This window comes from Herpailurus yagouaroundi, unplaced genomic scaffold (genome assembly GCF_014898765.1).
Source record: "Herpailurus yagouaroundi ecotype Mexico unplaced genomic scaffold, PumYag 490, whole genome shotgun sequence".
Taxonomy (NCBI): Eukaryota; Metazoa; Chordata; class Mammalia; order Carnivora; family Felidae; genus Herpailurus; species Herpailurus yagouaroundi.
The window spans coordinates 433,637-460,017 of NW_024412707.1; the positions used below are offsets into that span (position 1 = coordinate 433,637).

At 46.7% G+C, this 26,381-nt stretch overlaps 2 protein-coding genes across 6 annotated transcripts in view; one reads left to right on the forward strand and one right to left on the reverse strand.

The window, feature by feature from the left end:
- Positions 1-6,245, forward strand: part of PPIL2 (peptidylprolyl isomerase like 2) — a 28,837-nt gene extending 22,592 nt beyond the window's left edge. Inside the window, exons 16-21 of one of the 3 annotated variants that reach the window (XM_040464659.1) lie at positions 2,415-2,471; positions 3,059-3,131; positions 3,246-3,308; positions 3,403-3,542; positions 3,794-3,896; positions 4,769-6,245. In XM_040464659.1, coding sequence (XP_040320593.1) covers positions 2,415-2,471; positions 3,059-3,131; positions 3,246-3,308; positions 3,403-3,542; positions 3,794-3,890 — 430 coding nt within the window. In that variant the 3' untranslated portion in view covers positions 3,891-3,896; positions 4,769-6,245. Of the gene's footprint in view, positions 1-2,414; positions 2,472-3,058; positions 3,132-3,245; positions 3,309-3,402; positions 3,543-3,793 lie in introns of all 3 variants that reach the window. The other 2 variants (XM_040464660.1, XM_040464658.1) reach the window with 2 other exon arrangements.
- On the reverse strand, positions 5,892-26,381 carry YPEL1 (yippee like 1). Of its 3 annotated transcripts, none has more exons than XM_040464661.1 (5): positions 26,158-26,381; positions 14,324-14,606; positions 11,508-11,551; positions 10,485-10,593; positions 5,892-6,116 (listed from the first exon to the last, which is right to left on the reverse strand). In XM_040464661.1, exons 2-5 carry the CDS (start codon positions 14,438-14,440, stop codon positions 5,919-5,921), a joined length of 468 nt encoding a protein of 155 aa, XP_040320595.1. In that variant the 5' UTR covers positions 14,441-14,606; positions 26,158-26,381; the 3' UTR covers positions 5,892-5,918. The 3 variants fall into 3 exon arrangements, with proteins under 3 accessions (XP_040320595.1, XP_040320596.1, XP_040320597.1); XM_040464662.1 differs by having other exon boundaries at positions 26,284-26,357; XM_040464663.1 differs by lacking the exon at positions 5,892-6,116 and adding an exon at positions 8,293-9,297 and having other exon boundaries at positions 26,158-26,376.

The following is a 26,381-nucleotide window of genomic DNA, read 5'->3' on the forward strand; positions in this document are numbered from 1 at the left end:
GGATGTATCCTCTGGGCTGACCAGCCTTGCTGTCTGTCAATCCTTTGTTCTGGAGTAAACCCGGTCTGGTCCTTGCTGTGCAATGATGGTCCGACGACCACTGTTTTAGACCATGTGCCACTATCTATCTTCTGGAGCCAGGTGTGGCTTGTCAGAACTGGTTTGGTGGGACCAGAGTCTGAGAGGGTGCAGCCTGCACAGTGAGCCTGCCCTCACTTTATAGCCTGGGGTGGTTAAACTTAGATTGGAGTCAGCTGCTTGTTCAGTTAGCTTGTCAAGGACAGCTTTTGCAGATCATTCACTCTAATTCCTTAGTCAGATTCCACTCCGTGGGCCAACTGGCCCACGTTTCTGTTTTGCCAGAATGTAACTGGTCCATGTCTAGATTTCCAAACTTGCTTCCATGGCATCTCTTTTCCTGTTGCTCACCGTATCTCCTTTCCCACTCTCCTTAATGGCTCACGAAAGGCTTCTCTGTTTTTACTTCATGTAAGTTCCCTCAGTTCCCATCTTTAATGGCTTCTTCCTGTTTCTCTTCTCTTTCTCTCCTTTCTTAGCCTCGCGTCTTGCTCTCCACCCTGAAGACATTTGAGTCTGTATATGTTGACGGCACTTTCTTCTTAGGTCAAAGAACTAATTTGAGACTTCCTTTCTATTATGTCTTTGCCCTTTCATTGTTTTTCTGTTTCCTTTTTTTTCTTTGGGACTATTTCATTCCCTTTTAAGGTTCCCCATGTGTGTTAGAAATGAGTGGTAGTGAGTGACCCACTCGGTGGCCAGAGTTAAGGTCTGCACAGTTGTGGGTTTTGACGTCTGTGGACACCTGCCCGCTGGCCTTGTCATCGGGTCAGACCTGGTGGGCCCCAAGGGAGTGCTGTCCCTGGAGGAATGTGCTTCAGCCTTCCGTCCCTGCCAGGTGTGTGTGCGTGTGTGCATGCTGTGGGTTGTCGGGGATGTGGGTGGCATCGCACCGTGTCCCAGCAGGCTGCCCGGCCTGCACCACTTCCAGGGGTGTGGCCTCATGCCCTTATGCACCGGGATCCGCCCCAGAATGCTTTTGCCTCCATCTCTTGTTAAACATATCCTTCCATCCTTTAACTTGGAGCTTTCTAGATCCTTGAAGTCTTGGGGCTGTCTTTCTAACAGCACATGCTGGAATGGGGACTATTTTATCTCAGCCTGACAGTCATAAGTGCATACCTAACTTGCCAGACGGTGTCTGGATTGCTTTCTGTTACCTTCATTTGTGCTTTCTAGTCACCCTTTTAAAAAATATTTTTCGGAGCAGCTGGGTGGCGGCCAGTCGGTTAAGCGGCCGACTTTGGCTCAGGTCATGATTTCGCGGTCCGTGAGTTCGAGCCCTGCATCGGGCTCTGTGCTGACAGCTCAGAGCCTGGAACCTGTTTCAGATTCTGTGTCTCCCTCTCTCTGACCCTCGCCCGTTCATGCTCTGTCTCTCTCTGTCTCAAAAATAAATGTTAAAAAAAATAAAATAAAAAATATTTTTCATTTCTTTCTCCTGATTTGGAAGTTAGATGTGTCACTTAAGTAGATTTATTTAAAGTCTGTAGTTACTAGTTAGTTATCTCTCTCCCTCCCAGACAGATCCTTCCAGTCCTGGCCCCCCAGCTCTACCATCTCACATTAGTATAGTTAGGCATTTAAATTTCACTCATTTTTATACCAAACTAGATGTAAAAATTTACTTGGTCAGGGGCGCCTGGGTGGCGCAGTCGGTTGAGCGTCCGACTTCAGCCAGGTCACGATCTCGCAGTCCGCGAGTTTGAGCCCCGCGTCCGGCTCTGGGCTGATGGCTCGGAGCCTGGAGCCTGTTTCCGATTCTGTGTCTCCCTCTCTCTCTCTGCCCCTCCCCCGTTCATGGTCTGTCTCCCTCTGTCCCAAAAATAAATAAACGTTGAAAAAAAAAAAAAATTAAAAAAAAAAAAAATTTACTTGGTCAGTGTTTATGGGTATTTACCCATGTTCCTCAGTGTCTTTGCTCCCTTTCCTGCTCGTGTCCTTTCTTCCAGTTCAGAGTCCCTGCTCCTTGAGCTGCTGTCACACTGGTGTGGGCTCTGGTGTCCAGTTTCCCCAGCCACTCACTCCCCCAGCAGCCTCTCCCTGCAGGCTTTGGCAGTGTCTGCCCGACAGGAGGTGGCATTAGCCGGGTCTGGAGGCACAGCCTCTCCTGCTCTTTCCCAGGCAGCTGTGCCCTGGGCCTCTTCCTGGGGAGCCAGGGGTCCTGGTCCCCTGGACAGGCAGGGCATGAAGGCCACACACGCGAGTGAGCTCCAGCTTCCCAGAATAGCTCTTGAGGGACGAGGACGCCTGGTTTGTGCCCAGAAGCCATGACCCAAGTCAGGCTGGGGGGGGAGCTTGCACGCTCGTCCTGATGCCCTGTCTTCCTTGCCCAGCTTTATCACCTTCCGCTCCTGCGCATACCTTGACAAGAAGCACACTATCTTCGGGCGGTAAGAGAAGCTGCTGCTGAGGTCTGGGGTGCGGGTGGGCTTCTTCCCCAGTGGGACCCTCTCACTGCCTTTCCCCCTCTCCTGGCTCCATGCTCATTTGCCCTCATCACCATCACTGCCACGGTCATGGCCATGCAGACCTGCTGGCTGAGAGGAGCTCTAGCCCCCTCTGGCCGGCTGCCCTCCCTGAACTCACCCCCCTCAGGCTCTCCTCTGGATGGTTCCAATTCTCAAGTCTGGTCCATGTTTGTTCTCTGTCCTCTTGTTTTGTGAAGGCCCAGATGGTATTTCCAGTTTCCTGGCTTCATGGTCTGTCACAACCCTCAGCTCAGCTGTCTGTAGCGCCAAAGGCACTAGCATAGAAGCAATGGGTGTGGCTACGTCCCAATAAAACTTTGAACAAGCCAGGTGGCCCACTGGCCCTGCTCTTACCTCTCTCCTCGGCCCCTCCTCCCCGGGCCATGGCCCTCACCCCTATGGGACCTTCTCAGGCCCATCCTCTGCCCTTCTTCCTGGCATGCCACAGGGACTTGGCTTTTGGGGGTTCACTGCCTGCAGCACAGAGTACCCCTTTCCCCCTGCCGCAGGGTTGTTGGGGGCTTTGACACACTGACAGCCATGGAGAACGTGGAGAGTGACCCCAAAACTGACCGCCCTAAGGTATGTACTCAGGGAGAGTAGAGGGACCGCTGCTCAGGCCTGGCATCAGGCAGGTGGCTTAGGAGGGGCCTGCTGCCTTCTGCCGGCCCCTCATTTGCCTCCCTCCGCTGCTAGGAGGAGATCCGCATTGACTCCACCACGGTGTTTGTGGACCCCTACGAGGAGGCTGACGCTCAGGTGAAGGGGCCTCAGCCACCAGGTGGGCAGGGCTTCTGGGGAACTTGCCCAGCCTGAGGAGCTCCGGGCCAGCTGTTGTCCTGTTCCCTCACAGATTGCTGAGGAGCGGAAGAAGACGCAGCTCGAGGAGGTGGCCCTAGAAAGCACACTGAAAACAAGCCAGCCCAAGCCAGGGAGCCAGGGCCCCCAGACGTACCGCCAGGGGGTGGGCAAGTACATCAACCCGGCAGCCACGTGAGTGGAGCGAGGGCTGTTGTCCCGTTTTGCATGGTGCTCTCCAAGCTTACCAGTGCCCACGGGTCAGAACCCACCAGTGGTGAGGACAAGCAGGGGCCATGGGGGCCACTGCGCAGGCTGGGGATTGAGGACTTGGGGCTGGGGGTACATGGCTGTGTGACATCACGCTGAGGGGAGCCGTGGGAGGGTTTGGGCCCCCAGCTCCAGGAATTGGTACACAGCAGCTAGAGTGGTTCTTCTCTTTCTAGGAAACGTGTAGCAGAGGAAGAGCCCTCAACCAGTGCAGTTGTCCCTGTAGCCAAGAAAAAACCCAGCCAAGGTTTTGGGGACTTCAGCTCATGGTAGCAGCAGGTCTGTCACTCTGGATCCCCATAGGGACTCAGGGCTGGGGACCTGTATCCACACCACAGAGTTTTCTGTCCTCCTGACTACAGCTCACTAGAGCTCTTGCTTGTTCCCCTTTCCTGGCCCCTGGGCCTTCCCAACCTTCACTTGGTACAGTGGCCTGGCCCTGTTTCCAGGCCTGAGCCTACCTAGAACCCTCGACCTGGACCACCAGGCGTGGGCTGTGGCCCTTAGACCAGCCTGCAGCACGGGTCTGAGACAGGGAGGAAGGCTGTGTCCTGACTCTGGCCTTCCTCCCTTCCCCACCCCACTTCAGTCATTTTGTCTGAGACTGTTTACTCAGTGTATCACCTGGGACCTGGTTAGAAACAGAGTCTCAGACTTCGGATCTTCTGATTGGGAGACTCTGGGGGCAGGGTTCGGCATCCAAACCTTGGGGGGCCCCTGCTGCCGGTGGCTTGAGGATGCTAGACTAGAGCCTTGACATCAGTTTCTAAAACCTCTTCTGCTGCCTTATACCTGGGCTTACTGAGGCCCACCCAACAAGGACCATGGGTGGTCACAGCTATGTTCCCCCGAGGGCCACACCCAGGACTGCCCACCTCTCCGGCTCAGGACAGGACCAGGACCACACATGGGAGAAGCCAGCCAGCGCCTGCTGTTACCAATGGATGTGCCAAAGGCCGCAGAGAGCTGGTGGGCCCCCTGGCCCCCTGCCTCCCCACATGCTCACTTGACCCCCAGCCCTAGCACCAGAGCTTCTAGGCCAGCCTCACCAGCGTTTCCAGACTTAAAAATCCCTTAACTCTATTTTTCTATAAATGTCTTTTAAAAAACATACTTGCTTGCCTGCCCACCCTTTTTTTTTCATTCCATAGCCTGTGCCAGCCTGGTTTCCATGCTTCTGACCTTGACACGGCTACCTCGGCCTTCCCAAAGTGCCTCTGCAGAAGGGTGGGGACAGCTGCCGCCTCCCACTGTCTGTCTCCTTTGGCCCCAAGGCTGTCCACTCCTCACACCCACTCCTAAGGCCTATGGTCTAAAGGTCAGCACAGGCCACCACTCTTTCCAGCTTGTCCTTGGTTCTTCCCCTCACCCAAACTTCAAATTCCAGAACATGCCGGGGGGCTCTTCTTTTTCCATCTCTGATGCTGAACCCCAGGTCTAAGCCCCTTATCTCTCACCTGCATCTGTTCAAGCCCCTTGTGCATATCCACACAGGTCATATCTGTGTCACCCGCCTAAAGCTCATCAGCCTATGGTCATCCTGCTTCAGGCCTGCCACCAGCTTTCCTCTGTGCTGAGAACAAGGCTGAGCCCCACAGGCACCCTGTGCCTCTGCAATCCCTTGCCTGTGACCATAGCTGGAACCAGGGACCTGGGCTCTAGGGAGTGACCTCTCAGCCTCTGCCTTTGGCCCTCATCCCTCTTCATGACCTCCTCACCACTACCCTCCCAATTAGTGAAGGGCTTACACTCCAGTGTTTGTGCCTGAAATGTATCCCAAGAGTCTGGTTCACCCAGGAGGAGAGGGCTGGATGCAGTGACAGCCATGTAAACGCACTTGCAGGCCACTGACTAGTCGCTTGTGGACTCCGGGTACGTGGGGGTGAAGAGGGAGTCCCAGAGGGCTCCTAACCCCTCAGCGTTCAGGAGGGATGAGCTCAAGTTAGGCGTTCTGGGGCTACGTGCACAAGCCCAACTGGTAGGAGCCCGGTGACACAGAGCTCTAGGAGACAGTGGGCCGCATGGCCCCACATGGGACCGGAGCCACAGCAGGGAAAGCTCTGTTGCCTTATGCCTGGACTCACTGAGGCCCACCCAGCAAGGACCATGGGTAGTCACAGCCACATTCCCCTGTGGCCCACACCCAGGACTACCTGCCTCTCCACCTCAAGGAACAGGAAGACCCCACATGGGAGAAGCCATGGACAATGAGAACTGTGGGAATCCAGGGCCCCCAGTACCCACAACAGGAGGTGCTACTGGGAAGGACACATCTGACATTGGAAGCTTTATTTTTGAACCTCACACGGACACAGAGGACAGAGGGCTGGACGCAGAGGCTGAAGGAGGCTTGTGCACGTGAGCTTGACAGTCCTGCTCCAAGGGGCAAACCTTCGGGCTGTTGTCCATTGGTCCGTCCCTCCAGCTGCACCCAGTGACCACATGCACCTGGCCCAAGGCATGGCCAGGCCACTCTGGGCTGCAGATCCACCCAAGAGCCTTTGACAAATGAGGGTTTACATTTCTGTAGGTCATTTTGGAACTTAGTTTTCTAGGTATTAAAACCACTTGGATTTTTTAAGTACCTGGTGAAGTCATCAGGTAAATTAAAGGACTTTTGAAAAAAGATTCCCATTTCTGATTTCGCGTAATATCTGACAGATGCCATCAAGAATAAGCATTAAGGTATAAAAATACTATATATATATGTATATATAAAACAGCAACAAAACTAAACCACACTTTTAGAGTAGATGTGCTGTGCCAGAGAACACCACATAGTTTAAATGCATTTATGATCCTGGCATCACTTCCCAAACTTCAAGGAAAAAAATATTTTAAATAATTTAAATAAAAGTCACAGGATATTTACTGTTTAGGAATTTAAAAGGGTGGAACAGGGGCGCCTGGGTGGCGCAGTCGGTTAAGCGTCCGACTTCAGCCAGGTCACGATCTCGCGGTCTGTGAGTTCGAGCCCTGCGTCAGGCTCTGGGCTGATGGCTCGGAGCCTGGAGCCTGCTTCCAATTCTGTGTCTCCCTCTCTCTGCCCCTCCCCCGTTCATGCTCTGTCTCTGTCCCAAAAATAAATAAAAAAACATTGAAAAAAAATTAAAAAAAAAAAAAGGGTGGAACATTCCAACACTTTACCAGCACATCTGGTTGTGGTCTTGTGTGTGAATGTCCTTCCCTGAAGTCAGCTCACGGTCTGTTCTTTTGGTTTCAAGAGGAGCTTGGATTTTTCAGAAGACCAACAAAAAAAGTGGTAAGGGTTTTTGTTGGTATCAATTACCAACAAAATAAAACAAGGCCTCCTAAGACCACTAGTAAAAATGTTTCAATGCCATCACAAAAGACAATACAAAAACCAAAGTGCTCAAATCGAAGGAGCAGTAAACTTGCCCAGAACATATAAAAGCTTTAAATAGAAGTTTAGTATATACAAAAATCGGTCAGAAGAATTTGAGAAGATTCTTCAGTTTACGTGGAGATCTTGCAGAGAAGTGCCCGGGAGCCCTGCCCTCAGCACCCCCAGGACCCCCATTTCCCTCATCCTCTTGGAGCCTCAGACACAGCACTGAGGCTCATGGAGGCACCAAGGCAAGAAGGGAGGTGTCCGTTTAGGTGAAGTTTTCAAAGAGGAGTACTCCTCAACGAAGGCGTCTTTCTGTCCTTTCAAAGTTGCCACTAAGGACCAAAGCTGCAGGTGACCATGCTTCACATGCCAGCTCAAGTGCGGCGTCTTCAGGTTTCTGACCGTGGCAATGAGTGTGCCATGCGTGCAGGACTGTGCCCTGGGAGCCTGAAGGCTGTATAGCTGCACATGAACTCAAACACGGGGCTGCTCCGGGACAACCTACATCCGCGGCGCCCCCCCCCCCCCCCCCCACGCCAGCTCAGGAAGCAGCAGCCTGCTGGAGCACCTGTACACGCAGAGGCCTACACGGCTGTACAGAGATCTGCCTCCGATACTTGGAGACATGCGTATACACTAGCTCGCACTCCAGTGCCCTCACCCACAGCAAGGCAGCGCCATTTCCCCACGTTCCAAGGCTTAACCCGAGAGATGGTGCCAAAAGGGAAACTAGGTGAGCAGCTGTGCCAAAACCACCCAGGGGGGCCATGGGCTCTGGGGCTCAGGAGGGCTGGAAGGAGGAAAGGGACCTCCCACTGGACTGGAAGCCGTTCTCAGCCTTCCCAGCCAGCTCACATTTGCCACGGGGCTGACCTTGTCTTTCAGACATGGGCCCGGCAGGGAAACCTCTGGGCATGCTGCCCTTCTCTCTCCCTGCCTCCCTGGGCCCTCTCTTCCTGCCCCCACCCCCAGCAATGGGGGCTCAGGGGTCTCCAGCTACACTGGAGGCCCCACCAGACCCCTGGAGCAGCTGGCCAGGCCTAGCAGCTGGAGTCAGGCTCAAACACTGAAAAACAGAACTTATTTGGGAATGATTTTTGACCTCCATGCTCTGAACATTGGCCAAAATTCTGCACAGTGCCCTCTCCCTGCAGAGGCACAGGTAGATGGTTGAGACACAGGACTTAGAAGACTGCCCAGATCCCTTCTGTATCAGTTCAAGGGACAGAACCAGTGGGGCACAGGAGACCCATATTCATTTACAAAGTTTAAATAGGTCTTAGAACTTTAACCTTTCCTGAAAAAAATGTTAAAACAATCTCCCAAATCTCAAGTTTGGAAGTTTATCCTGATCGTTCTGGCCTCTTTCATATGCAAAAGTAATTATTTTTCTTCAAGTACATCAGAGTAGAAAAGGAAATCCGATTTTACTCGGTCCAGTGTGTTAAACTCTAACTCTGTGGACCACCCACCCTCAGCAACTGATGCAGAAGCCCCACCGCCAGGGCCCTGCCGGACTGCAGCCTAAATAGCGTGCCCCTGCAGACCCCTGGAATAGTCTTTGCTAATGCTTGCTTTCTAGATAGGGAAGCTGTTGGCTTAAATAAACAAGATGTTCCATTAGGCATATTTGTCTATTTATAGCTTATCTAAAATGTAATCAGTGGTGTCTTCTGTTTTTGAGCAAAGCTTAAAAAAGAAAAAGGTCCCTTGGCATATAGATTCATTGGCTGCTTCTGGAAGATTCTTAAATGAGCACTATGCCTTAACAGTTCATCTGCAAGAGGAACAGTCCATTTGTAGTTTCACGAATTAGGGGAAAAAAGTGGGTTATAGTACCCTCATTCCAAAAGAGAGGAATGAACTTATTCTCTAAAAAGACCCTAACCCTGTAGTCCGCAGAAATTCAGTTTGGTTTTCTATCAAACGTGAAAGAGCACAACCAAACTCTATTGTAAAGGCATAGGTTAAAAGAAGGTATTAACTAGACGGGTAAGTCATCAGTTGGTTAATTCTCTGGAACTTGAGAAGAAAAGGTCATTGAAACATTTCGGAAACAGCCATGTACATGAACAGGACAGAGGCTGAGGGGACACCTTACCACCAGAACAGCTGGGAGAGGCCAGCCTACAAAGTTCAAAGTTCAAGAAATACTGTCATCCAGGATGCTCCTAGGTTTCCGTTACATTTACAGTTTCTTTCACAAAATAGGATTCAGAAGAGAACAAAGTTTTCACTTTACTCCCAACCATTGTCTTTGATCATGTGGGCAAGCTCAATAATAAATTTTCCTTCCTTATATTTCTGACTGCTCTCAAAGGCATGTTCCTTGAAAAAGAAAAAAAAAGTAGAAAGAAGGTCTCAGGGCAGAATCGATTTCACTTTGGCTTCACTGCACGCTTGGTAAAGAAAATAAGTGGATGGTATTAAATCTCCCCAGGTGATCTGTGTGCAGTACTGACCAGGGCTGGGGTGGGGGGGCAGGGTCTGTCTCGGTGACAAGCACACCTAGACCAGGACAGGCCACTCCTACTCGTTGTGAAGTTGCCGATAAACTCACAGGGAAAGGCTAATTCAAATTTGCTACCGAGCCTCTACCATGTGCGAGGCAGTCTGGGAGGCCGAGGAGCCAGAGCCTCCTTTGCAGGGACTTCGGGTAAGGGGCAAGTGAAGGCAACTATGCCAAGTGCCCTGGAGGTCATTCAAGACGTCGGAAGAAGAGAAGGCCCTTGGGTGGGCAGTGAGAGTGGAGCGGAACGGGCTGGGGGTGTGTGCAGGCCTCACCAAGCCCATCTCCATGTGTGATTGGGGAATGCAGAGAATAGGAACAATCGGGAATTACAGAAAGAGGGAGAGCAGCTGGCCCTGACCAAGATGACCAGAATCGCTGCAGAAGAGCACATCATGAAGGCAGGTGCCAGCCACACCCAGACACGCCTCTCAGATGCCAGAGCCCAGGGTGGACGTGCACTCAATGGCCAGGGGGCACCAGGTGTGCGGGCCAGAGGGACAAATCTGGGAGTTGAAAGGAGGGGTGGGGAAAACGGGAGCAGGGAGTGTGGGGGAGCAGAAGCTGCCCACAGGCCAAACCTCTGATGGGCAGGGGGAGGCCAGGCCTCAGTGGGCGCGGCGGAAACTTCTGAGCACCACAGACGGTTCTGCTTGACATCGCTACTGCTAAGTAATGTCAGCAGCCACCGCAGGCCTGGCCAGTCGGCGAGCATCCCCCAGACAGGTGGGACCCTCCCCTCATTCCAGGGGCCCCTCAGGGGCCTAGGTCTGCAGGGTGGGACTGTGAGGCATGGCTGTCACCCCTGCCCTGGGAGCGCAGGTGTGGGCAGGTGTGCCTATGTGATTACGTCTATCTTTAGTTGGCTCAGAATTTCTATTTTAAAACATGGATTGACACTTCCAGGGGGAGGGCTTACTCCTTCGCGACTTTTGTGTCTGTTAGTAATGTGTTTTATCTGGTAATCTGTGCAGTGTCCAAGAGGTTGGAATAGACAGTTACTTACATATTTCCACCCGAGCGTGGTTTTGCAGTTTTCACAGTAGATGTCTGCGACCGCGTGCAGGCCAGTAAGAAGGACCCTCTCCTCAGCGGGGCCACAGCCCACATTCACCCTACAGGGGAGGAGGCAGGAAATCGCTGAAGACCAGAGCATTTCCCCTGGCTCCCGCCTCAGGTGGTTATTTCTCCAGCTAGCTGGTTACCAAAGGCACCAGTGTTTCTTCTTAATGCCCCACCTTCCCGCCCCCTGCCCACCACCACCTTGTATGAGAAGGAACAACTGTTCATTTCCCCAGGAGAATTCCAAGATGGGCCAGGTTCCTAGGGAGGTGACAGTTCTGTGGTGCATAGCGCAGTAAAATTCAAACCCACCACAAATGGGGCACAGACCACACCACATGTGGGAGCTAGTTCCTCAGGTAAGAGCACACTCTTCCCTGAAACTCTGACTGAAGGGTACAATTCTTTAAGATCACTTAAAAACACTTGACCTGGGGTGCTTGAGTGGCTCAGTTGGTTAAGTGTCCAACTTTCGGTTTTGGCTCAGGTTATGATCCCAAGGTTGTGGGATCAAGCCCCATGACAGGCTCCGTGCTGAGTGTAGGGCCTGCTTAAGATTCTCTCTTCTCTCCCTCTCCCTGGCTCTTACGCACCCTCTCGCTCTCAAAATAAAAAAAAATAAAAAGGGGAGCCTGGATGGCTCAGTTGGTTAAGCATCCGACTTCGGCTCAGGTCATGATCTCCCAGTTCGTGAGTTCAAGCCCTGCGTTAGGCTCTGTGCTGACAGCTCAGAGCCTGGAGCCTGCCTCAGATTCTGTGTTTGCCTCTCTTTCCACCCCTCCCTCACTTGCACTCTCTTTCAAAATTAACATTAAAAAAATTTTTTTAATGAAAATAAAAATAGTTAAAAAAAAACTCTCTGGTCATTCTAGCCTTTGAGTAATTGTTTGCACGGATGTACAGAAGCAATAAATGTAACGTGACCATGAACACAGCAGGTCCACAGGCCAACGGCAGTGGTACTCACACAGAATTGAAGAGGTAGGCTCGTCCCTGACTTCCCTGAAAAGACTGCAAAGAAGAAAAAGCTGTCACATAGCTGTTGTGGTAAGATGAAAAGGGATGGTGAGTTTTGCATTTTGGAATAAAGGTGGAGACACTTTTTCAGGTCATGGCCTCAACGTGAGTGGAGGGCCAAGCTGAGGAACGGCTACCACAGGCCTCTGGGGCTCTGGACCCCACACAGGACCCGGGAGTCACAGTGCTCCCAGACCCTGGACAGACATTTCACCGGAGCAAGACCTGTGTGGTAAGCCACTGTGACTTGGGGGCTTTTTGTTACTGTGGTATAACCTACTTGAGGCTACCAGTGTTTTGACTGAGTTACATAGCTTTTAGGGGTGCCTGGGTGGCTGAGTCCGTTGGGCAACTGACTCTTGGTTTTGACACAGGTCATGATCTCACAGTTTGTGAGTTTGAGCTCTGCATGGGGGACAGGGAGAGGGGGTGGTGCTGTGCGTTGATAGCACGAAGCCTATTTGGGATTCTCTCTCTCCCTTTCTCTGTCCCTCCCCTACTTGCTCACATGTGTGTTCTCTCTCCCAAAATAAATAAACTTAAAAAAAAAAAAAAAGAAAGAAATATACAGCTTTCAGATTAAGAAGAGTTTTCAAGTGGTTTTCTAGAATAAGGAATATTACATCATGGCCAATTTAACAAATAATCATCTCATAGGCTTTCCTGCACATCCTTATCAGCCTTCAATTCGGTAGACCAATTTTCCTAATTCTCGCACCTACTCTGCAAATCCTTACTTGTTTAAACAGGGTTTGAATCAGTGATATGGTCCGATCTGAGGTTCGGGTTTAGATAGAAGTCAGACTAGAGTGCGGGCCTACAAACTTCCGTAAACGAGGCCAGCTGATAAATATTTTAGGCTTTGGGGGCCACGCAACCTCTGTTGCAACTACTCTGGCATGATACATAAATAGACGAACATGGCTGTGATCCAATAATACTTCACAGAAAACAGGTGGTGTGCCAGATGTGGGCCACAGTTAAATCAGAGCCTTCTAACAACTAGACCTGCCTGTACCAGGAATAGCTCCCCTGGACCAAGGCATTGCTTACTAGTGACAAAGATGGCCCCAGAGGCTCGTGAACACCTGTCAAGACAATAATTCTGTCCTCATATGAACTGGATTCTGCTCTACATGGTAACTTACGGACTAACAATGTATGGAAGGAAAAGCAGCAGTTTCCTGTATCACCAGCTGAAATGCAAGGTCTGATGCAGACTGTGTGCTTGGTGCATTTAGGTTCTCAGCATGACTTTCATCCTGAGATACTCAGTTAAGGTCACGGCTGTTTCCACCTAGCAGGTCTCTACTTTCAATGTAATTTAAAAAACAGTCTTTCGGGCTTGTTGAAAGAAGCATCCCAAATTCCTTTTGGCCCACCCCATGATGGAGCCTCCAGCATGCTTCAGAACCAACACCGTGATGATGCCAACAAACACCTATGCCTTCTGAGATGGCATGGCTCAGGGAGGTCACCAAGCCACACAGCCCCATCTGACGGTCACAGAGTGGCTCTGGCTTCCACAAACTCAGACACTGTGACACACACGGAGCCTGCCTTGGAAGGCACCCAAGAAACCAGGAACCGAGGCCCTCGCATTTCTGACTTGAATCTTCTGAATGGACAAAGGAGCCACAGCAGCAAGAGCACAGGAACTCTCTGCCTCGTTTCACGGTGTTTATTTTAGATGATAAACAGAAATGAGACAACCATTCATTATCACCTAGCTAAAACACAAGTAGGCAAGCGATCTTCCTACTGACTAAAGTGTGAAGCTTAAGCAGGGATTCCTGAAAGGCCCAACTTCCTGACTTTGTTTTTGAAGGAGCATGAGGTTCACGTAGCCCAAGAAGGCAAACCTGTGAGGATGGGGGGATGTGGTGGTGACCCGCAAGGATGGGCAGGAGAGAACGGTCACAACTTCCCACCTACTACATTTGAATCGTTTTACGTGTTCACAAGTGGTTGATTATAGACCTCAGATGCTGCTAAAAAAGGGTCCAACTTAATAATAAGGAATTGGGCTGTTCTTTTCTCATCTACCAGGCTGCTCCCGGTCCTACACAGAGTGCCCAGGGCAGCTGCTGTGGCCCTGTTCAGAGTGTCCGTCCTGACGATTTTTCTAAAAGATCCTCTCTTCGGGGCGCCCGGGTGGCTCAGTTGGTTAAACGTCCAACTCTTGATTTCGGCTTAGGTCATGATCTCACAGTTTTGCGTAATCTGTGCTTATAGCACGATAGCACTTACAGCATGATCTGCACTTACATCACAGAACCTGCTTGGCATTCTCGCTCTCAAAATAAATAAAACATTAAAAAAAAAAAATCCTCTTTCCCCCATTCCTCTATGATAGGCTGTTTTCTCCTTAAGCATTCTGAGTTTTTAAAATTTCTTAATTCCCTTATTATTAAACTCTTCCCACAGATTTGCTAGACTTCCCTTTTTCCTTTGATGTGTTTTGGTTTTACATTAACTTTACTGCTCTGACAAACTAACCTACTCCTCTTGCTTTTTGTGATTTTCTATCCCTCCAAAACCCACCCACTGCACAAACACCACGACCAACACACTAAGCACACCAACATCACAGTGCAGTCACACTCCACCATGCACGAAACTTTCATCAATGCTGCCCAGGAGTCTCTACCCTTCCAGGACACAACAGACCCACAAAGTCACATGATGGTTAAATGTTTGTCTATGAATGAGACATCTGATCATCCTCAGGGGGATCTCATCATTTTCTGGGCACAAACCACTTGCCTTAGAGATCAGCTCATCATGATTGGCCAGGTGGGCTCTGCAGTGGACACAGCTGTACGTTCGGTGACAGTTTGGCAGATAAGCTTGGAAAGTTTTGGATTTTGTCATCTTCACCATCTCGGCAGGGCACTCCTCGCTCAGCTCAGGGCTGGCACCGGAAGAACCGCGGCTCTGCTGGGCTCTCTGACAAAAGAGACACTGAAATATGCATGCAAGAGCCGTTGTTGTTCGGAGGGCGTGTGGCACTGTCCACACAGCTGGGATGAGAGAAAAATGTCACAACCTGTCAATGAATCAAGACAAAGTAGTGGGTTATGGAGGGAACAAAATACGTCAAGGAGGCACGTTCAGGAGGTATGTGTTTTGAGGAATAGGGTGGGGGGGCCAGAACTGGAAGATCTAATTCTTTAATATTATACATAAAGAATACTAATACCTCGGGGCACCTAGGTGGCTCGGTCAGTTAAGCTTCTGACTTCGGCTTAGGTCATGATCTCATGGTTTGTGGGTTCAAGTCCCATGTCAGGCTCTATGCTAACAGCTCAGAGCCTGGAGCCTGCTTTAGATTCTATATCTCCCTCTCTCTGCCCTTCCTCTGCTCATGCTCTGTCTCAAAATGAATAAAAATTAAAAAAAAAATTACATGAGTCCAGAAATAAACCCTTGTGTAGGGTCAAATGATTTTAAACAAGGGTGCTATGATTCATTAGGGAAAGGGCAGTTTTTTCAGCAAGTGGTTCTGGGAAAACTAGATACTCACATGCAAAAGAATGAAGTTAGACCCTTATTTAACACCGCATACAAAAACTGACTCAAAAAATGGATGCCTGGGTGGCATAGTCGGTTAAGTGTCTTTGGTTTGGGTCATGATCTTATGGTTCTCGAGTTTAAGGCCTGCATTGGGCTCCCTGCTGTCAGCATGGGGCCCACTTCAAATCCTCTGTCACCACCCCCGCACACACACATCTCCCCTACTTGCTGCTTCTCAAAACAACAGTGAAAAAAATTAACTCAAGATGGATCAAAGACCTAAATGTATGAATGGAAACTATAAAACTCCTAGAAGAAAATATAGGGGAAAACGCTTACAATATTGATGTGGCTTGATTTCTTGAAAAGGACAGTAAAAGCTCAGAAAAATATTTAGATTTATAGAAGGTAAAGTGGGATAAAAATGGGGCAGAGCACCTGTAGAACACCAAGAAAAGGAAATAAAGGTCTTAGAAGTATCCAGAAGGAGAGGGAAAACTACCTTTCAACAGAACAACTTCCCAAGTAAAATAACAGAATCCAGAGGGTAGTCAGGAAAGGTAACTTTAAGGTCCTGAAAGATAATATCTGGCTATTCCAGAGTTCTATATCCAGTGAAAATATCTTTCAAGAATTCCAGAATGACATTTTCAGAAAACTATAAAGGTTGACTTCAGCAAAATACCACTAAAGGAAGTACAAGGATGTGTGTGCTTCAGACAGAAGAAAAACATTACTACCTAAACGTCAGAGTCTAAAAAAAGGAATGGTGAATAAAGAAGATGGTAAATAGGTGAGTAAAAGAACAGCAGTGTTGTTTTGTACAGCTTTAAAAAGATAGGACGGTAGGTGCGCCTGGGTGACTCAGTCGGCTGAGCATCCAACTCTTGATTTCAGCTTAAGTCATAATCTCAGTTGTAGGATCAAGCCCCAAATCAAGCTAAATGGTAGTTTAAGGTTTCAGACTGGATAGAAGACAAAATTCATCTAAGATGCAATTTACAAGAGACATATATTTTTTTAAGTTATTTATTTATTTTGAAAGAGAGTGCAAGTGGGGGAGGGGCAGAGAAAGAGAGAGACACAGAGAGAGACTCAGAATCCGAAGCAGGCTCCAGGCTCAGAGCTGTCAGCACAGAGCCTGACGTGGGGCTCGAACTCACAAACTGTGAGATCATGACCCGAGCTGAAGTCAGACGCTTAACTGACTGAGCCACCCTGGCGCCCCTACAAGAGACATATCTTAAACATAAGGACACAGAATGGTTGAAAGATGAAGCTAGAACCTGGGTGATGGCAACACAGACATACAGTTTATAATTATTTGCTAACAATATATTTGTTTTATGTATTAAAAAAAATTTTTTTTAATGTTTAGAGAGAGAGAGGGAGACAGAGAGACAGAGCATGAGTGGGTGAGGGGCAGAGAAAGGAAGACACAGAATCCAAAGCAGGCTCAAGGCTCCGAACTGCCAGCACAAAGCCTGACACGGGGCTCGAACCCATGAACTGTGAGATAATGACCTGAGCGAAGTCAGGTCCTTAAGCCACCCATGTGCCCCTGTTTTGTGTATTTATTATATGCATGTGATTCACAATAAAGTAGCTAAAACAGCAAAAGGACAGGGCACCTGGCTGACTCAGTCTGTAGAGCATGCAACTCTTGATCTTAGGGTTGTGGGATCCAGCCCTGTGTTGGGTGTAGAGATTACTTAAAAAAAAAAATAAATAAAGCAGTAAAACCTGAAATCATTGTTGCACTATATGCCAACTAACTTGGATGTAAATTTAAAAAATAAAAATTAAAAAAAAGTGTAAATCTGACTACTTAATAACATAGCCTCAAAATATATAAATCAAACATTTATAGAACCGTAAGGAGAAACAGATAAATCTTTAATCACAGTAGGATTACTGATTATAGTATATAAAGCATAAACATGGTATACTTATTACATATGTATAGTACACTTAATATACAGCATATATAGTATAAATATACTATTTTATTCTTTTCAGTGACTGGCAGAGCAAACACAAATGAATACAGACACAGAAGATGTGCATGATGTGATGGACCAACTAGACATAAAAGACATGGAGAAAACTGTATCTAAGAACTTCAGAATCCACATTCATTTAAAGCACACAAACATTCAGAAAAGCCAAACACACAAGTCTCAACCAACTTCCAAGGATTGAAAACACAATATATTCTCTGACCACAAAACACTAAATTTAGATATCAATAAGAAAATACCACAAGAGAAAATTTTCATATGCTTAGAAATTCAGAAATGTACTACTTTCTACACAAATAAATGGAAAGATATTCTGTGCTCATGGACTGGAAGAATATTGTTAAAATGCTCATACTACCCAAAGCAATCCATAGATTCAATGCAATCCCAAACAAAATACCAATGGCATTTTTCAGAGAACTAGAACAAAGAATCCTAAAATTTGTATAAAACCACAAAAGATCCCGAACAGCCAAAGCAATCTTGAAAAAGAAGAACAAAGTTGGAGGATCACAGTCCTTAATTTCAAACTATACTACAAATGAACAGTAATCAAAACAGTATGGTACTGGCACAAAAACAGACACATAGGGGTGCCTGGGTGGCTCAGTCGGTTTAGCTTCCCACTTCAGTTCAGGTGTGATATCGCAGTTCATGAGTTCGAGCCCCACGTTGGGCTCTGTGCTGACAGCTCAGAGCCTGGAGCCTGCTTCAGATTCTGTATCTCCCTCTCTCCCTGCCCCTCCCCTGCTCACATTCTCTCTCTCAAAAATGAACATTAAAAAGATTAAATTTAAAAATATAGATTAAAAAATACAAAAAATAAATAAATAAAAACAGACACACAGATCAATGGAATGAATCAAGAGCCCAGAAAAAAACCTCACACACACAGTCAATTAATTTATGACAAGGGAGGCAAGAATATACAATAAATGGTCTTTGGGAAAACTGTAGGCAGCTACATGCAAAAAAATGAAACTGGATCACTGTCTTACATCATACACAAAAATAAATTCAAAATGGATTAAAGACTTGAATGTAAGACCAGAAAACAACAGACTCTTCGAAGAAACCAGGGACAGTAAGCTTTTTAACATCATTCTTAGCAAAATGTATTTTGGACCAGTCTCCTTAGGCAAGGGCAATAAAAGCTAAAATAAACAAATAGGATTACATCAAACTGGAAAGCTTTTCCACAGCAAAGGAAACCATCAACAAAAGGCCACCCAGGCAATGGGAGAAGATATCTACAAATCATACATCTGATAAAGGGTTAATAACCAAAATATATAAAGGACTTACACAACTTAAAAATAAACAACCTGATTAAAAATGGGCAGGAGAGGGGGGCGCCTTGGTGGCTCAGTCAGTTAAACATCCGACTTCGGCTCAGGTCATGATCTCATTGTAAGTTTGAGCCCTGCATCAGGCTCTGTGCTGACAGCTCAGAGCCTGGCCTGCTTCAGGTTCTGTGTCTCTCTCTCTGTACCTCCCCTGCTCATGCTCTGTCACTCTGTCTCTCTCTCAAAAAAGAAATAAACATTTAAAAAATTAAAAAAAAAATGGGCAAAGAGGGCACTTGGCTGGCTCAGTCGGTGGAGCATGCAACTCTTCATCTCAGGGTCATGAGTTTGAGTCCCATGCTGATTATGGAGCCTACTTAAAAAAATGGGCAGAGGACGTTAATAGACATTCTTCAAAAGAAGACATACAAATGGCCACCAGACACGTGAAAAGCTACTCAACATCACTCACTCATCATCAGGGAAATACAAATCAAAACTATAAGAAGCTATCACCTCACCCCTGTCAGACTGGCTATTATCAACAAGACAAAAAATTAACAAGTGTTGGTGAGGATGTGGAGTAAAGGGAAGCAATGGAAGCAGCCCAATTGTCCATCGATAGATGAATGGATAAAGAAGATGTGGTGTATATACACAATGGAATACTACACAGCCATAAAAAGAATAAAATCTTACCATCTCACCATGAAATCTTACATGGATCAACATCAACAGTACTACACTAGGTGAAATAAGTCAGACAGAGAAAGACCAATACCATACAATCTCACTTATATCTAAACAAAAAAAACAAAAGAAAAAACAAAAACAGACTCACAGATCCAGAAAACAAATGGTTGGTTACCAGAGGGGGCAGGCATTGGGGGAATGGGCAAAACAGGTCAAGGGGATTAAGAGGTGGAACCTCCACTTAGAAAATAAAGATGTCATGGGGATGTAATGTACAGATAGAGAATATAGTCAGTAATTCTGTAATAACTTTGAATGGGGACAGAGGATAGCTAGATTTATGGTGGGGATCATTTCATAATATATAAAATTATCCAGTCCATGTGATTTACACCTGAAGCCACTAAGATATTTATTGTATGTCAATTATACTGATTTTTTTTAAAGTATAATCCAAAGAGAAAAAAAAGGAACATATTTCTTTATACCCATGGGTCTAAGGACAATGAAAATTAGAAGATATTTTGAATTAAACAATAAGTACTTCCTAGTATTTACAAGGAATCATAAAATTTTCTAGAAGGTAGATTAGAAAATAAGACAGGTGGAATTAATGAGCTAAACACCCATCTTTCAGATGTTAGAAAAGTGACAGAGAAACCTAAAGAAAATATATGGAAATAGTAAAAAATTCAATGCAACAGACAAGAAAAACATGGATATACAAGGATCAATGAAGCCAAAAGTTTGTTGTCAGAAAGACTAATAAAACTGATAAAGCTTTGTTCCAATGATTGGAGGGAAGGTGGGGAGTGGGGGAGAGATCAGATCAAAGCAATAACCTGGCAGAAATAGAAATGGAATATCACTTTCTTTGAGTGAGATTTATGGATGTTGTGATCAATTTAATATATTTGAAAATGCGAACCACACACATAAATTCCTGGAAGAAATACAACTGAAAAATAGGACTCAGTAAGAAAAGAGCAAACCTGAATTCAGATCTGATTAACATTAGTGAAATCAAAGTGAACACAGCTAGCTTAACTTGATACTAAACCTTGACCAGGGCAGTGAAAGAATAAAATTCACTATAATTTTCTTCTCATAAGCCAAAATGCAAACATCCTAAATCATACTACCAAACAGAATCAAATACTATTTTAAAAGGATAATAAAATACAATTAGGTTGACTTTATCACAAGAATACAAAATCATTTAATGTTAGAAAATTTAGTTAATAAAATGTACTGCCTATGGTTCCCTCAATCTGTTTATCTCAATAGATGCAGAGAAAGCATTTGACAAAATTTAACATCCATTCGCAATTTTAACATTCCATGAAGACTAAGGGACATCAGGGAACTTCCTTATCTGTTAATTTTATAGGTATCTGTTATAGATAGATTTTATAGATATCTGTTAAGATACCTATAAAGATGAAACAACCCACAGTGAACATCATGTTCAATGGTCAGACTTAGAAAACATTCTTTTTGAGATCAGGAATGAACCTCCATATCACCACTTTCATTCAGCACTTCCAGAAATCCCAGCCAGCTGGGGAAGGCAAGGCAAGAAGGCATAAAGATTAGAATGGAAAATATACACTTCTACAACAGTGTAACAACACAAAGTAAGAATAAATTCAAAGATCTGAAACACCTTTACAGAAAATAGTATACAACTTTGAGGGACAATGAGGAATATCTTAATAAATGGAGAGATACACCAAGATCAGGACTGGAAGATATTATAAATATATGAATTCTCCTCAAAGTAATTTTTATTATTTTCAAAGTTGTATTTATTTTGAGAGCGCACACACACATGCAAGCGGGGAAGGGGCAGAGGGAGGGGTGGAGAGAATCCCAAGCAGGCTCAGTGCTGTCAGCGCAGAGCCCAAAGTGGGGCTTGATCCCACGAACCAGGAGATCATGACCTGGGCCAAAGCCAAGAGTTGGATGCTCAATCTACTAAGCCACCCAGGCCATAGGCACCCCTATTTTTTTTTTTTTAATTAAGTAGGCTTCACACCCAGCACAGAGCCCAGTGCGGGGCTTAAACTCACGACCCTGAGATCAAGACCTGAGTGAAGATCAAGAGTCAGATGCCTAACCGACTGAGCCATCCAGATGCCCCAAAGTAATTTTTAAATTAAATCCAATTCAAATAAAAATTGAGGAAGACGTGTTGAGGGGTGTGTGTGTGCACACATATATGCAAGCCAGGGAGCCAGCAAGAGAGATGTAATTTTAAAACTTCTCCTAGAAGTGCCTGTAGGGGAGGGAAAAGTTTTCTCAACCCTCTTGGGGTCCCTGGCTGGGTCTAAAAATTAAACTGGCAAAAACAGATTAGCAGGAGAAAAGCACACAAATTTTATTGAATGCTTACATGTACCTGGGAGCCTTCACAGAAGAATGAAGACCCAAAGAAGTAGCGGAGCAGGGAGCTTTTCTACGTTTTAGACAAAGAAACCACTTATTTGTGAAGAACTGACAAGGCAGAGGGGTTCGGGCTAGGGGCAGACCATGGTGAAGAAATAATTAGGAAGGTGGGGTAGGTTTAACAAGGTTTGTTTACACAGAATTCTTTGCCCCAAATTCCTGGTCTCTGGTGGTAAGAATTTCCATTCTCCTGGTACAGAAGGGCACCTTTCACATGGGAGTTTAATGACCTGTTTCAGGGAATAAAGGCAAAGGGGGAGGTCAGAGTGACCTTCCTCCTCCTGCCATTTTCTCAAATTCCTCCAGCTTAAGATATTCAATATAGTGACATATTTTAGGGTAGTACACCCTGAGCCCCATCATGTCAAAGGTCAAATAGTGAAGACAAGGAGCTCCTGGGTGGCTCAGTAGGTTGAGGGTCTGACTTCAGCTCAGGTCATGATCTTTCAGTTCATGAGTTTGAGCCCCGTGTTGAGCTCTGTGCTGACAGCCCACTTCAGATCCTATGTCCCCCTTTCTCTCTGCCTCTCCCCTGTTCGTGCTCTTGCTGCTCTCTCTCAAAAATAAATATTAAAAAAAAAAAAGCTTAAAAACTAGTGAGGACACTTGGACCCTCTTAAAGAGCATAAAGGAAGCATGTACTCTACCAGAGTCTGCCAGAGAACAAGTCCTACCATTTTCTTCCTTCCTTTCTTCTTTTTTTAATGTTTATTTTTGAGTGCGAGACACAGAGTGTGAGTGGGAGAGGGGCAGAGAGAGAGACACACACAGTCTGAAGTGGGCTCCAGGCTCTGAGCCACCCAGTTGCCCCAAGTCCTGCCATTTTCCATGGTCATCAAGGCACAGGCACAGGACAGGAAAACAGGTCAATATGACCTGAAAGAGAGCCCAGAAACAGACCTATTCATAGATGAACACCAGATATAGCAAAGTGGTATTACACCTCACTGAGAAAGAGAGGTTTCCAAAAATGGTGCTGGACATTACAGATACCCATCTACAGGAAAAGAAAAAGCTGGATCCTATTTTATACCATAAACAAAAATTAATGGTTCATCCCATTTCCCAACAGAGAAACTCAACTACAAGAATATTGTGGGGGCACCTGGGTGCTCAGTTGGTTAAGCGTCTGACTCTTGATTTAGGCTCAGGTCACGATCTCACAGTTTGTGAGATTGAGCCCCTTGTCCGGTTCTGTACTGACAGCGTGGAGCCTGCTTGTGATTCTCTTTCTCCCTCTCTGTCTGCCCCTCCCCTGCTTGCGCCCTCCCGCACTCGCTCGCTCTTGCTCTCAAAATAAATAAAAAATAAACATTAAATAAAAAAAGAATATTGTGGAGGAAATTTCCACACAAGAAACACACATCCACACCTACACATCTATCCTCCAAAATGAAGCTCCATTTCTTTCTCCAAAATATGGTCTTCTCAACCAAGTGTAAAGGTAGTTCTGAAGAAGTCTGATTATATGAGATATTCCAGATCAGTGATTCCTCAAACTTTCACTTTTTCACGATATCACATTAGTCCCAATACATTTTATCAGGTTTTTTCGGTTGCCCCAAACTACTGGACACTCTATGAATTTGAACCCTGGCATCCCTTCCATCTTTGAGGGAGGTCACAGAGGTGACTGTCAATTCAGATACCACCTGCACCGGCCCAGCTCCATCTCCTGTGTCCCCACCCAATGTCCCACACTGGCCACATAGACAAAGTCGATCCACACACACACACACACACGCCCCACCCATCAGTAATGACCAATAAGGAAGGAATGAACCTGTTCTGACTTATTTTTTTTAAGTAGGCTCCACACCTGAACTCACAACCCTGAGATCAAGAGTTGCATGCTCTACCAACTAAGCCAGCCAGGTGCTTCCTGACTTTATTTCTTACCGAACTCATGTTGAATCTGTTTCAATATCTTCACCTGAGTTTTCTCTTTTTATTGAAAGGAGGCTTAAGTTTTGTCCCTTCTTTCCTTTCTTCAGACTCCCTCTGATTCTAAAAGATGCCAAAAGCACACAGTGAAGAGGCCGAGAAACAGGAATCTCAGATTATTCACAAGCTAGCTGGTCAGGTATTTGGAGTCTTGTCCCTTTAGTGGCCGAAACACTGTTCCCCATGACTGGAGAACTACAGAAACTGCCCTCCAGCCTTGAAACAAGTGATTTCAGGGCGACTGGCTGGCTCAGTGGGCAGAGCATGTGACTCTTTGATCTCGGGGTCATGAGTTTAAGCCCCACGTCAAGGGGTAGAGTTAACTTGAAAACAAAAAAGTGATTTCACTTTTATTCATAAGAACGGAGGAAACCTCTCACTTTTAGCTCGCGTGCAATTCCCTCTGTATGGGACAACACCTTTCAAAGTGGCAAATTGCCAAGGGTTTTCTGTTTATTTTCTGCTCGATGGCATGGATGTGTGCCATTCCACTGCGAGCCTCCACTGGACGGCCCCCGCCCCAGGTGTCCTCTACCTGAGGAGCTGCCAGCGTCCAGAAGGTCTGCCTCTGTGGAACGGCCCTGTCACCTTTACTGAGCCTTGTCCATGCTCAGTACTCATGGCCAACCTGTGAAAGGCAGGAGTGTGGGGGTGCCTGGGTGGTTCAGTTGGTTGAGTGTCTGACTTCGGCTCAGGTCATGATCTCACAATTCGTGGGTTCGAGCCCCACATCAGGCTCTGTGCTGACAGCTTAGAGCCTGCAGCCTGCTTCAGATTCTGTCTCCCTCTCTCTCTCTGCCCCTCCCCCGCTCATGCTCTGTCTCAAAAATAAATAAAACATTTTTAAAAATTTATTAAAAAAAAAAAAGCAGGAGTGTGTCTCATACACACACATTTTACCATTTTGTCCTGACCTCCACCCCTGTCACCATCCCTCAAAGGGTGTCCTGGCAGAGAAACAGCCAGGCCTGGATTCATGGTCACTGAGGGGTATGTCACACTGTTTTCAGTTGGCTTTTAAACTGGATATCCAGGGGTGCCTGGGTGGCTCAGCTGGTTAAGCATCCAACTTAGGCTCAGGTCATGATCTCATGGTTCATGAGTTTGAGACCTGCATTGGGCTCTCTGCTCTCAGCACAGAGCCCACTACAGATCTTCTGTACCCACCCTCCTTTCCCCTTGTGTGTTCACTCTCTCTCAAAAATAAACGTTAAAGTAAATAAATAAAAAGTAAATAAGCTGGATATCCACTGTGGCACTGGGGAAATCATGGGCAAGTTTTCAGGCAACCAGTGTACAAATGGGCTTTTTACAACCAGATCTACTGGCAAGTTAAGAACCACCGTGAAGTAACTAAAAGGCAAATGCATTCAGTGAATCACGTTTACTACAGGACATTGTGTTTCCCTTGGGTTTGGAGGGCAGCAACCATCCCCCCAAAAGGTATTTGTGCAGGGTAATTTCTTAGAGCAAAAACAATATTCTGGATTTCAGAAATTTCTCTCCTAAAATAATCATGTATAATTATTTTAAGAGAATGTGAATCAGGCCCATGTCCATATGGTGCCATTATCACACTTCTAAAGACAAAAACACTGAGAAATAAAGCCCCAACCAAGCAGCTCTGACATTTACAGGATGGACTGGAGGCTGCCCGAGGGCCGCAGGCTCCTTTCCCCACACCTGGGGATACCCATCCTTTCTACTACCCGTGCCACCATGTTACCTCCCAGTATTACCGCTCCTGGCACATAAGCTCCAGTCCCAACCCACCACTTCCCCTGTGAGGAGGAAGGGAGGCACCAGGCAGAGAAAGCATTCAGCTAGAGTTCATGGTGAAAGTGGAACCCCAGATGGGTGGCAGGGACATCAACATCCATCACAGAAAAGGAAACACAGGGGCTCTGAAGAGACTCCCAGCCCAAACCAGCACTATTTTAAGCTGTTGATTTCATGAGAATCAGAGAACTGGCAGCAACCCTAAAAGATGGGGGGGGGGGGGGGGGGAGGGTTCTTATTAGTCCCACTGGCAGATATGGAAACTGAGGCCCAGAGAGGTTAACCAATCTGCCAAGGTTACACAGCTAGTAAGCTGTGGATTCCAAGCCATAGTCCAAGCCCTGGACCCCTGTGCCTGAAGACACATGAACAGGTGTGAACTTCACTCATCGCTGCAAATTAAAGGCAGTCCGGTATGTCTTACAACCCAGCAGGTGGGCAAAAATTTTTTAAAAAGATACCACCAGGGCACCTGGCTGGCTCAGTCAGAAGAGCATGCGACTCGATCTCAGGGTCGTGAGTTCAAGCCCCATGTGGGATGTTGAGATTATTTAAATAAATAAAACTTAAAAAGTTGATACCACCACTGCTGAGGGCTTGTTGTAGCCACCTGGTAACACCTATCAGTACTCCTGGGCACACACCCCTAGACCTCAGGCCCATCTGGGGCATTTTACCTCCGGACTGACATGCACATGTGCAAATAACTGGATAAAGGTTGTTACAATATTTTCAACAATAACAAAACATTAGAAACCATCTCAAGTCTAACCAAAGGAGAAGGGTAAATGCGCTGATAAACATTTCCAAGGCTGGACCTCAGCTGGGGGTAGGAAGGATGGGGGAAGGCAACTTCCCTTACACTATACTTTTTGGGAACTTTTGATTTTTGACACCAAATGTATGTACTCACTGTTCAAACACACACACACAGCACGTGCATGGAAAGGCCTGGAAGGATTCACATCAACGGGCAATAGCATGAGTCTAGTTTGCCTTTGGCAGAACCAGCTTCCCTTCATACAGTCTTCCTTCTTACTTGAATTACAGGATGAAATGCTTTCCTCCACATTTCAGGAACTGCAGGCCTGGTGATCAGTGGACCCACTGGGAGAGATGAGAAGACTCCTTCAGTCC

Excerpts from the sequence above, each read along its gene's own strand:
- YPEL1 (XM_040464661.1), bottom strand. The coding sequence starts at position 14,440 with ATGGTGAAGATGACAAAATCCAAAACTTTCCAAGCTTATCTGCCAAAC. Across the intron at positions 10,594-11,507 it reads GCCTACCTCTTCAATTCTGT|GGTGAATGTGGGCTGTGGCC; the intron begins GTGAGTACCACT and ends CCTCCCCTGTAG. Across the intron at positions 6,117-10,484 it reads CCACGCTCGGGTGGAAATAT|GCTCTTGGGTGGATCTGCAG; the intron begins GTAAGTAACTGT and ends CATTTGTCAAAG.